Source organism: Callospermophilus lateralis, chromosome 18 (genome assembly GCF_048772815.1).
Source record: "Callospermophilus lateralis isolate mCalLat2 chromosome 18, mCalLat2.hap1, whole genome shotgun sequence".
Lineage (NCBI taxonomy): Eukaryota > Metazoa > Chordata > Mammalia > Rodentia > Sciuridae > Callospermophilus > Callospermophilus lateralis.
The window spans coordinates 50,552,396-50,567,021 of NC_135322.1; the positions used below are offsets into that span (position 1 = coordinate 50,552,396).

Here is a 14,626-nt window from a genome sequence, read left to right on the forward strand (position 1 = left end):
ACCTTATTTTTTAACAAGTTTAATACCCCAGAGACTGGATTTTCTGGCCCTAGTTTTATAGTGGCATCCAGTTCGGGACCTGAGGCCCGCCTTGACAGGATGGTCTTTGGAGAGGAGCTTTGAACCTAGGTTAGGGACTCCTGGTCCCACTGGATGTCTTCTTTATAGTACAGATACACAGAGCTCTGGTTTTTTTAGTTAATTTCTCTAGAAGCAGAATTGGTCATTCCTGACTTACCTTTCCTCTGGTTCCCACCAATATTCTTTCTGCTCAGTGCTAAAGTTGTCAGTTTATATTGGTAAAGCAGATACCTCTTCCTCAGGTTCACTGACTTGATGATTCAGAATCCCGGTGAGGGAAACAGACTAAGGCAGTGAACGGCTTTGTCTGAGGGCCCAGGTGGGTGTGAAGTCAGAGCTGTTTAGGCCTTTGTTTTCCAGACGTGAAGTCTGAGCTGTTGCCCACGGTGCTCATCAGCGGCCATCAGCTCACCTCAGAAAGAGTTTGCCACAAGCCCCTTCATGCCCCCATGACTTGGCCGAGATGTGTGGCCTTGCAAAGCTGCAGTCGGGAACAGGTATCAGCTGACCTCACTGGCTGTTAGGAGATGAGGCGGAGAAGGATGAGTGATGATGATGAGACCTGGTTTCGGATCAGTTTAGTTTTGAAAGTGATACAAAGCCTGTGGTTCCAGGAAGCAGCTAGGAAGAAGCTGTCATGCTGTGCCCCAGGGCTTATCTGCCCACCAGCTCGATTCTGACGTTCCCACAGGTGCGCCAGCAAGTTTCTTTAGAAAGTTCAGCTTGTCTATAAGATCACCATCTTCTGCCTCCCCCAGTAAACCACAGAGCAGCCTATAGAATAGCCCTTTCTAGATGCAGACTGAGCAGGCTCCCTGCTGTATTGTTTGGTCCTATGTATCTGCCTCTCCCTTTGGTGCTTCATCCATCAGGCAGAGCATAGAACTGTAGCTAATTCCTTCCCAGGTTGGGAGAGTTTCTCTGTGGTATAGAAAGAGGCCAGGACTTGGAGTCAGAAACCGAAGTTAATTGTGCGTAAACTAATGGTACCTTTTGTTGGCAGCTTACTCCAGGCCAGGCACAGTTCTTAATGCTATGCAAACAACTGTCTTGTTATCCCAGTAACCTTATGGGGTGTATATTATTATTTCTATTTTTCAGCTTCCACAAGCTCCCACAATTTGACCAAGTGTATAGTAGGCGAATAGCAGTGTATGGATTGGAACCTGAGTCTTTTGGAATCCAGTTCTCTGCCTTCAGATTTGAAGCCTGTTCCCGCAGCCTCCCAGCTATGGGGACTTACAAGCTTTGCTTCTCTGAAGCTGCTTCCTGAGGCTGTTCAACCCCTGGCAGCTTCTTGTTTCCTGAGTTGTCAGGTTAAGAACAGTAATATCTACTTTGCATGTTATTTCATGAGGATTTAGGCAGGGAAACACTTAGCTGGGTGTCTTGGGCAGAGTGGGTGTTTGAAACTTGTTTTTGCCTGCCTGGACTGATGCCCTTTGGTTGTGTTCTGCGTCTAATCAAAAGAGGTTAAAGCTGATAGGACCAGGCCCCCGGTGTGCCTGGACTACACAGCCTGTGTGGGAGGCATGGCAATCATAGTACATGACTACTGGATTCTCCTTGATATTGGCATCATCCTCTCCAAGAAGAGATGGAAGCCCAGATACTGTGCTACAGATGCTTGGAACCATATAATAGTGGAAATGTGCCAAGAAATAAGGCAACAGGATGTATTTTACACTCCTGGGGGGTAGATTTTATAGACAGCAGGAAGAGGATTTCTAGGTTACCAGCATCTTGAAGAAATTGCAGCTCCTAGAGTTTTGGGGTTTAGGGCTTCTGAGTAATAGGAGAGTCATTAGCCTCCTGTGGGGTAACTCAATAGGAGAGGATTGGAGAGTTCATGAGAACTGACAGAATCATCTGGCTAGTCTTCGGCTGACTAAAGACCTTCTCTTAGGAAAAGGGCTGCTTTAAAAATAGGAAAAGTGACTTAATTTATTATCAGTATTTGAATAACTAATGCAGTCAACAAGGGTCATATTTGAAAAGGTATATGGTAAAAGATCTCATCCCTGTTTGTCACCTTGGTTTACCCACTCATAAGTCTAGTTTCTTGGGTTGCCTTTCAGAGGTATTTTTCAGATGCTGTTTTAAAATGCAAATGTTGGGAGTTAGGGATATAGCTTAGTTGGTAGAGCGCTTGCCTTGCATGCACAAGGCCCTGGTTCAATCCCCAGCACCAAAAAAAAAAAAAAAAAAAAAAAATGCAAATGTTAACATATTAGCACAAAATACATTACTCTACACCTTTACACTTTTTTTGTGTGTGTACCAGGGATTGAATTCAGGGGCACTTAGCCACCAAGCCACATCCCAACCCCACTTTATTTTTTGAGACAGGGTCTTGCTAAGTTGCTTAGGGCCTCATTAAGTTGCTGAGGCTGGTCTCAAACATGTAATCCTCCTGCTTCAGCCTCCCAAATTGCTGGGATTACAGGCATATAATCTACACCTTTAAAAAAAAAAATTACCAGTATGTCATAGAGATCTTTTCATGTAGATAGGGAATAAGAACTACCTCATCTTTTGTAGCATTTTTTTAAAAAATGACTGCTTAGTATTTCACTGCATAGATGACATAACACAAATTAAACAGTTCTTATTGATAAGCATTTAGGTTTCCTCTGGAAGTTTGCTATTACTATAGCTGCATTGTTGTTTAGTGTGATAGAAACCTGTGGGGAAGTGATTTTGCAGTATCTTTTAAGAATTTAGATACTTAAGGATATATTGTTCCTATTATATCCCTGGTAACCAAAAGAATGTTATAGGTACATGGGAACTACTTGCCTCAGAGCTCTAGGGAACCTTGCATGATAGTGGTAGATGATGCTATATAAGGTTCTGGGGTTTGCAAATTCATGTTTTTAGGTTTCCTCTTGTATGATACTAATAATAACTTTATGAAATCTTATTTCCATCTTCCAAATAAGAGAATATAAGTTTCTAATAAGTTAATCTCAGCCACTTGGAAGGCTGAGGCAGAAAGATTGCAAGTTTGAGGCCTGCCTGGGTGACTTAGTGAGACCCTGTATCAGAATGAAATAAAAAGGGTTGGGTGGAGCTCAGTGGTAGAATGTAGCCTGTGCAAGGTGCTGGTTTCAATCCCCAATACTTCAGGGGGAAAAAAAAGTCCACATCAACATGTCAATGTTCTAAACTAACAGTTGTTTGTTTGTTTTGTTTGTTTGCTTTTTTTGTTTGTTTGTTTAAATATAAGGAAAAGAACACATAAAATTTATTACATGCCTAAAAGCATGGGAGTTTTAGACTCCCTAGCAGATTTTTCAGGTACTTTTTACATGATTTCATTGTTGTTTTGTTTATATTTTTTATTTTGAGACAGGGTCTCACTGAGTTACTAAAGACCTTGCTACATTGCTGAGACTGGCCTTGAATTTATGATCCTCCTGCCTCAGACTCCTGAGTCCCTGGGATCAAATGAATGTGCCACCATGCCCAGAGTTTACACCGTTTCTTAGCACAGCTTTAAGTATCACCAAATCACCTAGTGAATTTAGGTGTTCCCTTTATTTCTTTTAATCTTTTTATTACATCAAGAAGAAAATGTGTGTGTTCCTACTACATACTTTCAATAACTTTTTTGTGTGTGTGGTGCTGGGGATTGAACCCAGAGCCTTGTGCATGCGAGGCAAGCACTCTACTAACTGAGCTATATCCCCAGCCCTCAATAACTTTTTTTTTGAGGGGGGGTGGACTGGAGATTAAACTAAGGAACATTTGACTACTGAGCCACATCCCCAGCCCTGTTTTGTATTTTATTTAGAAACAGGATCTCATTGAGTTGCTTTAGTGCCTCGCCATTGCTGAGGCTGGCTTTGAACTCGAGCTCCTCCTGTGTCATTCTCCGAGTCACTGGGATTACAGGCATGCACCACCACACCCGGCTCTCGATACTTTTTTTTTTTTTTTTGGACGTGCTGGGGATTGAATTTAGGGTCTTGTGCATGTGCAGCAAGCACTTTACCAGCTGAGCTACATCCCCAGCCCTCTCAATAACTTTTCTAAAATATTTTTTTAGTTGTAGATGGACACAATACCTTTATTTTATTTATTTATTTTTATGTGGTGCTGAGGACCAAACCCAGTGCCTGGCACGTACTAGGCAAGTACTCTACCTCTGAGCAACAACCCCAGCCCCCAACAATAACTTTTTAATAACATGTTTTTCTTTCTTTCAAGACAAGGAAAAGCAGATCTCAGTCTCAAAGCTTCAGCAAACAATTGATTCTGGAACCCAGAGAATTCAAGTACCTTACTCAGGGTCACGCAAAAAGTTCAGTACCTGCGTAAGACTGGGGAGGTCCCTGTCTCTATGAGTCATGAACAGGAGACCCTTCCAAAATGCTGTTTATAAACAGTCACCTCAATTCGGTCCTTTATGTTTATTCTGACAACCCTGCAAGGAAGTATTATTAATAACTCCAAGTTTAGTGCTTTTTTTTCCCCAGATATCACACTGCCTTACGTGGCATCTAAAAGACGATCTGTTATCCAGGCTTGGTGGGGCATGCCTGTAATCCCAGCAGCTCGGGAGGCTGAAGCAGGAGGATCACAAGTTCAAAGCTAGCCTCAGAATTTAGCAAGGCCCTAAGCAACTTAGTGAGAACCTATCTCTAAATAAAATGTAAAAAAGGGGTAGAGATGTGGCTCAGTGGTTAAGGATACCTGGTTCCATCTCCAGTACCAAAACAAAACAAAAAGACATGAACGGAGAATAGGAACAAGTGGTGGGAAATGAAGGGGAGATTCAACTCTCTCAGACACATCAGGAAGACGGTATAACCATGGTAGTTAAGGAAATGACTCAGGTTTCATTGCCTAGCTATGTAACTTTAATGAACTTGTTTAGCCTCTCAGTTTCCTAATCTGGAAAATGGATGTTCAAATATTCCTTATAGTTGGGCATGGTGGCACACGCCTGTAATCTCATGACTCGAAAGGCTGAGGCAGGAAGATCACAAGTTTGAGGCCGACAACTTAGACCCTATCTCAAAAAAAGAGCTGGGATTGTATCTCAGAGTTAGAGTTCTTGCCGAGTGTGCATGAGGCACAGGATTTGATCCTTAGTACCACCTAAAAATAAAATAAAGATATTGTGTCCACCTATAACTAAAAAATAAATATAAAAAAAGAGGTTTGGAGGTGTAACTCTGTGATTGGGTGCTCTGTGTTCAATACCTAGTAACACACACATGCACACACAAACACACACACACAGAATCATAGATGAGCATGGTGGGTGGCGCATGCCTGCAATCTCAATGACTTAGGAGGCTGACACAGGATGATCACAAGTTTGAGGTCAACCTCAGCAACTTAGTGAGAGCCTGTCTCAAATTAAAAAGGACTTGGGATGTAGCTCAGTGGTAAAGGGTCCCTGGGTTCAATCATCAGTGCAAAAGAAATTATATGTATGTGTGTGTGTGTCTTTGTATATATATGTATAAACATATATAATTCATACATATATACACACATATATACATATACCTTTCACGCATACAAAACACCTTTTATATGTATTTTTCAGTATATATGTATGTTTTCAGTATATGTTTTCCTTCATAGGTTGCCTGGTGAAGATTAAGTAAGTGTGTGCGTTAGCTGTTGGTAGTGATTCATCAGAGGAGGGATTCCTGACTCTTGAGTCTGCAGCATGTTTGTTAGGGCTGCCATAACAAAGTTCCATGGGTGAGCTGCTTAAACAGAAATGTATGTCTCACAATTTTGGAGTCCAAAATCAAGGGAAGGTTGGTTTCTTTTGAGGGCCCCCTCCTTAGTTTGAATATGGCAACTTTCTGTGTTTTGACTTGGTCTTTCCCTTGTACTGTCCATGTCCAAGTTTCCTCTCCTAAGGTCACCAGTCATGTTAGATTAAGGCCCACTCTAAAGATCTCACTTTAATTTAATTACCTCTTTTAAAACTCTATTTTCAATCAGGCACGATGGTACATGCCTGGAATTCTAGCTGCTAAAGAGACTAAAGGCAAGAGGATCTTAAGTTCGTGGCCAGCCTTGGCAAATTAGTGAGATGCTGTCTCAAAATAAAAAGGCCTGGAGATGTAGCTCACTGGTAGAGCACTCTGCATTTGTTCAATCCCTAGTACCAGGAGTGGGGAGAAAGACCCCATCTTCAAATATAGTCATGCTGTAAGGTACTGGGGGTTAGGACTTCAACATATGAATTTGGGAGGTGGAGATCACAAGAGTTTGTGATAAGAGAAAACTTAGGCCTATATAACAATTAAGAAATACAATTTAGCAGATAGTCACAGTCAAGCAGTTAGGGTGCTGGACTTAAAAATAAGTTGTAATCATTGGGAAGGTTCATTTTCTTCCAGTCTTTTTTCTGTGCCTAGTTAATACATATTATATATGTAGTTCTGCATTCTGCTTTGATTTTACTTTATAGCATAAGAATTTCCCTATGTAATTTCAGAATGCTACCATTAGTATCACTTTGCATAACTGGATAAGTCCATGACCCCTTAGATATTTTTTTCCTGTATTTAAGGTGGGTTAACCTTTGTCACTTATAATTTCTGGCCATTCTAGATTTAAGGCCAAATAAGATTCCTCAGATGAGACTATAGAGCTGTGTGCTCAAGGTACAGACATGACTGCACTGGGGATCTCATGGCTCCTGGGACTCTCTGAAGCAGAATCAGAACTAGATCCCCTTTTCCCTTCTTCCCACTGGCCAAGCATGTCACAACCTAGGACTCCTCACTGGGGATGTCGTCAAGGAGTCAGAGCTGGTCTCTAAGCAATCATCTCATCTCTTTCTCATGGGCACATTCCAGCCTTCCCGCAGAGGATCCTGCCTGTATGTGTGAGTTCTTGGGCTCTGGGGCCTGGCTCTGAGCTCTGAGGAGCAGAAGGAAGCTCTTAATGGTCCTTAGGCCTCTCTGTCTGCTCCAATCACAACCCCTCTCCAAGAGTGGGCAGTGTCTTCCCTTCTTTTACCTAGATAAGTTTTGCCTATTTTTGAGCTTTATCTGGATGGAAATATGCTAATGAATACCAGAATGTTGTACCCCAAAATATGCATCTTTGACATAAATATTAAGAAGCAGCAAACTGAAGGAAGAGCTCTTTCTATGCCCCCCACCCCACCCCAGCATTCTACCTAGTGACAGGATATAAATTCTCCTTTACTGGAGTCAAGTCTTATCAGCTCAGAGACTGCTCCAGAGGAATCTGCAAATCTCGCTCCATTAGTTTACTCTCATGTATTTACCATCCCACAGTTTCCTCCCTCTGGAAGCTTGGAACTGCTTTCCTTTGTCTTGTCATCTCTAAAATTTATTGTTTTTTTGTTGCTGGTGCTGTGTAAACCAGAGTTCTAAACCACTGCTTTGAGCTACCTTTCCCTGAGGTTTTGCCCATGTACTATGCACCACACACATTAATAAACTTTTGTTTTTGTAGTTGTTGTTAAATCTGTCTTTTTTGTTTCAGGGCTCTGTCTTGACTGGGGGCCTCAGGATTGAGGAGAAATTATATTTCTTTCTTCCCGGACAATACATGTGTCCTTGCATGTATCTGGTTTCTATTATTCAACAATGTTAGAGTCACCAATACAAGGGTGTCCTTGTATTGATTCATTTCAATATGTAATTATACCATAGTGTTCTTCTCCATCCTACCTTGATGAACATTTACTGTTTACAGTTTTTAGCTGTTATGAATAGTGTTTCAATAAACATTGAATGTCTTTTGGTACATGTATTTTTGCGAGGTCTATACCTCAGAGTAGAATTACTAAATCTTCATAATTGCATACCTTAAGTTCAGTATATATTGACAGACTTTTTTCCAAAAAGATTGTACCATTTACACACCTGTGTCAGACTTCTACCCTTTTGTGGGTGGTAAAATATCTATAACCTAAAATTTACCATTTTATACTGGGCACAGTTGCACATGCCTTTAATCCCAGTGACTCAGGAGATTGAGGGAGAAGGAGGCCAGCCTCAGCAACTTAGTGAGACCCTGTCTCAAATAAAAAATAAAAAGGGCTGGAGGGACTGGGATGCTCAGTTGGCAGAATGCTTGCCTCACATGCACAAGGCCCTGGGTTCAATCCCCAGCACCACCAAAAAAAAAAAAAGGGAGGTGGGGGGGTATATAGCTCAGAGGTAAAGTGCCCCTGGGTTTAATCCCTAGGACTACCAAAATTTTAAAAAAAGAGAGAGATGAAAAAGCATGTTATACCCATATCAGGGAATATTATTCAGACTTTAAGAAGAATAAAGTTCTGACATGCGAGAATATCAATAAACCTTGAAAACATTATGCTGGGTCTGGGGGTGTAGTTCAGTTTTAGAGAACATGCGTAGCAGGCACAGGGTCATGGGTTCAATCTCAGCACCAAAAACAAAACAAAATTATGCTAAGAGTGGAATTTCTAGTCTTCGTAACTCTCCATATGACTTTTGTGTGTTGCGGGTAGGGGTAGTGCTGAGGATTGAGCCCAGGGCCTCACCCATGCTGGACAAGTGCTGTCCCACTGAGCTCACCCCAAGCCTTACATTGACTTTTGGATGAACTGCCAAACTCTTTTCCACATTGGCTGCACCATTTCACATTCCCACCAGCAATGTGGGAGGCTTCCAATTTCTCTACATTCTTGCCAAGACTTGTTATTTTCCTTCATTTTTTTTTTTACTAGCCATCCAAGAGGGTATGAAGTGGTATCTCATTATAATTTTGATTTGCATTTCCCTAATGACTAATGATATTTAGTATCTTTTAATGTACTTGTTTATCTTCTTCAAAGAAATGTCTTTTCCAGTCCTTTGTCTTTTTTTTTTTTTAATTAGTTTTTTTCATGTTGAGTTTTAGGCATTCTATACATATTCTGGTATTAATTTTTTTTAATTCTACTTTTTTATTATACTTTAATATTTTTTAGTTGTGGATGGACACACTACCTTTATTTATTCATCTTTATGTGGTGCTGAGGATAGAACCCAGTGCCTCACCCATGGTAGGCAAGTGCTCTACCACTGAGCCACAACCCCAGCCCATATATTATACTTTTTTAAATACTTTGTTATGTTCAAATTACTTTTGTGGTTAAAAATAAAATCTCAGCTACATACCACCGCACACACCTGTAATCCCTGCTACTTAGGAAGCTGAGGCAGGAGGATCTAAAGTTGAAAGACCACCAGTGCAGTTTAGCAAAACCCTGTATGAAAATAAAATTTATAAAGGGCTAAGGATGTAGCTCAATTGTAGAGTGCCCCTGGTTCAATTCTCAGTACTGGGGGAGGGGGACCTTACCCTTTATTATAAGGAAAAATATTTTTAAGCTGGGCACCGTGGTTCATGCTTGTGATCCCAGCTGCATGGGAAGTCAAGATAGGAAGATCACAAGTTTGAGAAAAACCCAGGCAAGTTAGTGAGACCCTATCTCAAAATAAAAAGGGCTAAGATGTAGTTCAGTGATAGAGTGTCCCTGGATTCAATACCCAGTATAATCCTGAGAGGAAAAAAAAAAAAAAAGATACTTAATCCAAATGATAATAATAACCTAATAACTAAACAACTCTTCCAAACAGGATATTTGTATGGCCCAGGGACAGTAATGTCCTTGTTATGCTGCAAAACTATAAGTACTGGGTCAGATCTGGGTTCTTATGAGGCCCAGAGTGTGGCCTCTGGCAGTTTCCCTGATTTTTTGCTTTGGCTTCAGAGAAGGGTAGATTGCTCAGATTGTTTATTGGCCAAAAGTCCTTGGTTGCTAAAGCCATTGTGAGCCCAGCTAACCCTATAGAGAAGGTGGCCTGATCCTCAGCCACCCAGCTTGTGAGCATGAGTTTTCTTATCTTTGAAAAGGGCTAATACCTACCTAGGTAGGGTTGTTACAAGGATGAAACAGTCCCAGCCTCTGACTAGGGACTGGTAAGTTGGTTTTGGTTTTTATTTGTGGCACTAGGGATTGAACCCAGGCTCCCAAGCCTGCTAGGCAAGTGGTCTACCACCAAGCAACATCCCTAGGCTCCCATTTTTTTTTTTTTTTTAACTCAGGGGCACTCAACCACATCCCCAACCCTATTTTGTGTTTTATTTAGAGATAGGTCTTACTGAGTTGCTTAGCAACTCACTTTTGCTGAGGCTGGCCTTGAACTCAAAATCTTCCTATCTCAGTCTCCCAAACTGCTGGGATTACAGGTGTGTGCCACTGTGCCCAGCTCCCCAGCCCTTGTTTGTATTTATGTTTTTAAATTTTGAGACAGGATCTTATTAAATTGCCCAAGCTGGCCTCCAACTTGTGATCCTCCTGTCTCAGCCTTCAGAGTCATTATGATTACAGCCATGAGCCATCACATCTCTGGCTTCGAGTGTTTCAGAGATGGTCTAGCAGGGGGAATTCAGAAGGGGTGTGACCAACTGACACAATCAGAGGATGTCCAGAGTGAATTGTGGGCAACAGAGTGATGATGCATGTTGTATATAGATAGATTCATGGCCTCCAGAAAATCTTACACCTCTAGCTATAACCTTTAGTCAAACTTGTGTTTCACAAGGCTGCCCGGGATTAATGTCACTGAATGTCTGTGATCTTGGTTCTCTGGTTTCATGAACAAAAAGGGATTTGACCCACAAACTGACAATGAAGGTCTCTCCCTCTTGAGACCTAACATGGAAGTTCTATCTGGATTTATATTAGTCACTCTGCTAGTCAGAGAAACTAAGGCAAGGCCCCATCTGCAGCACTTGATCTAGTCAGGGACTCTTGTCATGTCTTGTTTCCCCTCAGGTAGCTTCCAGGGCCTTTCCTTTTTGGGGAGTGGGAGGTGGGGGGAATCCTGGGGATTGAACTCAGAGGCACTTGACCACTGAGCCACATCCCCAGCCCTATTTTGTATTTTATTAGAGACAAGGTCTCACTGAGTTGCTTAGCACCTCACTAAATTTGGCTTTGAACTCTCGATTCTCCTGCCTCTTCCTCCCAAGCCTCTGGGATTACAGGTCTGCGCCACCACACCTGGCTTCCAGGGCCTTTCTAATGCCTTCTTTCTCCCTTCCCCACCGCAGCTTTCACTGGCTGCCCTGAGGAAGAACTGGCCCTGCTTGGCACTGATAACGACTTCCCTGCGCTGAACAGTAGAACAGTCCAGGTAAAACACCAGTCTTCCTACAGGACAAAAGGAAGGGTTCTCCATGCACGCACAGACTGCTGCTGGTCAGGAGTCCTTGCTTGCTAAGGCTGCTGAGAGCATGAGTGATGGCAGCTGCCCAGTAAGGACACCAGAGAGTCAGGCCAGAGGGCCCTTAGCAGTGAATACCATGCACTTAGGCCTTGGGATCCCTCTCCCACCTTCCTTCCCAGCTTAACCCCAAGTGAAGGTCATTCCATGCAGGATTGCCAATCCCATGAGTCTCTAGGAAGGTGGATCTGAGGTGCCTGGCCACACTTCTTAGTTTTTTTAAATCTTTTGATTAGCTAATATAGCCCCATGGTTTAAATTTAAATTTAAATTTTATTTTTTAAATAAAAAAAATTTAAACTATACATTGAACACTTTCCATTTATCTCCATCTGCCTAAAGCACCACAAACACACACACACACACACACACACACACACGCACACACACACACACACACACACACACACGCCACAAGAGAAAACACAGATAACCACCTTGGGCAGGTTCTTTCCCTCCAGAGTTTACCTCCATATGTAATGTTTGTCAGCTGCCATTTCTGTATATGTATTTTCAATATTATATTTAGATAGGTTATGTTTGTGTATATACAGATATAAAATGTTTTTTTTCCTTTTATGCAAAAGTTAACATTCACATGTCTGTTCTTTCTTTTTGCATGAAACAGTATATTAAATCAGTACAATGCCAGTCCCCTTCCCACAGATAACCACTGTTATTAGTTTCTTATGTATCTTCCCAGACATGGTGTGTATTAATAAAATATGAACATAAGGTCTTATTTTCCTGTCCTCTTACACAAAAGATGGAATAGTGTCTGGTACATATTTAGCACTTTGTTTGTTAAATAAAATTCTAAACCATAAGCTGTTTGTTCTTTGATCTTTTAACAGTATATATCAAAGAGCTTTCCCAGTCAGCACATGGAAAACATTCTCATTCCTCATTTTTAGAGTTGTGTAATATTCTACTACATGCTATATTATGTGGTCCTCCTCCATAACTGGATTATTTCGAAGTGTCCTTGTGCGGTAGATCATCTAGGTCTGCCTCCTGGCTCTATATTCCTATGGGTGAGAGGTTGTTGGGAATGTTACAGCTCTTTCCTCATCCAGGGGGCTCTCTCCTTTCAGGAAAGGAAAACACTGAAGATTTCCCAATCCAAACGCATCTTACGAAGACGCAAGAGAGAATGGGTGGTCCCACCAATATCTGTCCCTGAGAATGGCAAGGGTCCCTTCCCCCAGAGGCTAAATCAGGTATGACTGTGCCTTCCCCCTTGGAGTCATTGGTAACTGCAAGGAGTGCCATCTTTGAATGTGAGGTTTCTTGTCACTGAGTTCTGAGATCTACAGAACTCAGTGACAAATGAAAATAATAGCAATCTTCTGTCATGGAAGCAGATTCTAATAAGGCTGTGCCCCTCCTCAACCTCTCCCACAGAAGATTCCTTGCTATAGTCATGAGGTCTTTGTTACTTTGTCAGCTGCCATTTTCTTTTGCTTCCAGCTCAAATCCAATAAAGACAGAGGCACCAAGATTTTCTACAGCATCACAGGGCCTGGGGCAGACAGCCCCCCTGAGGGCATCTTCACCATAGAGAAGGAGACAGGCTGGTTGTTATTGAATAAGCCACTGGACCGGGAAAAGATCGCCAAGTATGAGGCAAGTGGCCTTTAGTGTCCTGTCAGAATTAGAGCCCTAGGGCCCCGGGGGGCAGGTATCCGGTTGATCATAGACCTCTGTGCCCACAGCTTTTTGGCCATGCTGTGTCAGAGAATGGTGCCTCGGTGGAGGAGCCCATGAATATCTCCATCATCGTGACAGACCAGAATGACCACAAGCCCAACTTCACCCAGGCTGTCTTCAGAGGGAGTGTCATGGAGGGTGTACTCCCTGGTAAGAGGATTGGAAGAAACTGCTGTGGATTTGCTGGTCCAGATCTAGCTTTGGGTCAACTTCTAGAACCATCTGGAAGTCAATCCACACCCTTAAATATCATAAGACCTTACTACTCCTGATTTCCTTGTCTGTGCATCAGATTGCCTGTGATCTTAAAAATCTAGATTCTCCAACTGTATCTCATGATTCCTGATTAACAGTCCTCGACTAGAGCTCTGGAATCTGTGCATGTGAAAATTTTCCGGAGGCTTCAGGTGATCAACCAAGTTTAGGAACCATTAACGCGGAAACTGCAAAGAACGAGATTTGAATCTTGACTTTACCAGCTGTGATCCTGGACATATTCTTATCTCTGAATCATCACATCTAAAAATGAAAGTAATAGCAACCTTGAAGAAATATAAAAATTAGAAATAACACATGCAGCTAGGAGTATAGTTCAGTGGTGCTTAGCATACTTGAAGCCCTGGGTTTCATCTCCAACACCCAAAAAAAAAAAAAAAGAGAGAGAGAGAAAGAAAAAGAAAAGAAAAATAACTCGTACTTGATATTATATACAGTGGAGTATCATTCTTTTTTCATTTCCCCCCACTTGTACTGGGGATTGAATCCAGGGGCTTCTACCACTGAGCCATACCCTTAGCCATTTTCATTTTATTTGAGACAGGGTCTTGCTGAGTTGCCCAAGCTGGCCTCAACTTGTGATCCTCCTGCCTCAGCCTTGATACTTAACATGAAGTACTTTAGTGAAGGCAGCTACAAGGAAAACAGCAAGGGCTGGAAGGTGTTAGAACATGGCTTAGGGAGAGAAAAGAAAATTGCCAGGGCTAGGAAAGAGGGAGACCAGCAGAGAAGAGGGAAGTAGATGTCTTTTAGTGTGTGTGGTGCTGGGGATTATAGTACGTGCATATTAATGACCACCGAAGACAGGCACTTGCTGGGGGAGGGGTTTGTGAGTTGATTAGACAGGAAGTAACAAATCCCACAATAAAAAGTCTTATGATGAAATTTTTTTTTCCCCCTCCTTCCTTACATTTAAGACTCCTAGCAATAGTCAGTGTAAACTGGAATGGTGCTTCAAAGGTTTGAGGCCTACACTTTTTCTGTCTTATTCTGCTGTTTTGGCCTTTGTTCTCAAGGTTACCTTAAAAATATTTGTAAAAACATTTCCCCCAAAGTTGTGTGTCCCGTTTTTAACAAACTTTATTCTCTTGGTCACAGGAAGGTGCCAAAAGAATGCAAAATAGCCTTTGTTCCTTTAAAAAAAAAAAAAAAAAAAAAAAAAAACTACCTGTACCCAGCCTAAAATGAGGATGACAATTCTAAGAAAGAAGGAAAGATTGGAAAATGGGAGCCAGACAAACCGACTCTGTCACCAAGTAGATAGGACCAAGTTGATGAGCATGAAGGACACTCTCAGAGTTCCA

General features: G+C 41.9%; 1 protein-coding gene across 2 annotated transcripts in view; it reads left to right on the forward strand.

Moving 5' to 3' along the window:
- Cdh3 (cadherin 3) overlaps window positions 1-14,626 on the forward strand; it is a 45,980-nt gene that overhangs the window by 15,707 nt on the left and 15,647 nt on the right. Inside the window, exons 4-7 of one of the 2 annotated variants that reach the window (XM_076838362.2) lie at window positions 11,164-11,246; window positions 12,431-12,556; window positions 12,807-12,962; window positions 13,052-13,196. In XM_076838362.2, coding sequence (XP_076694477.2) covers window positions 11,164-11,246; window positions 12,431-12,556; window positions 12,807-12,962; window positions 13,052-13,196 — 510 coding nt within the window. Of the gene's footprint in view, window positions 1-11,163; window positions 11,247-12,412; window positions 12,557-12,806; window positions 12,963-13,051; window positions 13,197-14,626 lie in introns of both variants that reach the window. The other variant, XM_077105779.1, reaches the window with a different exon arrangement.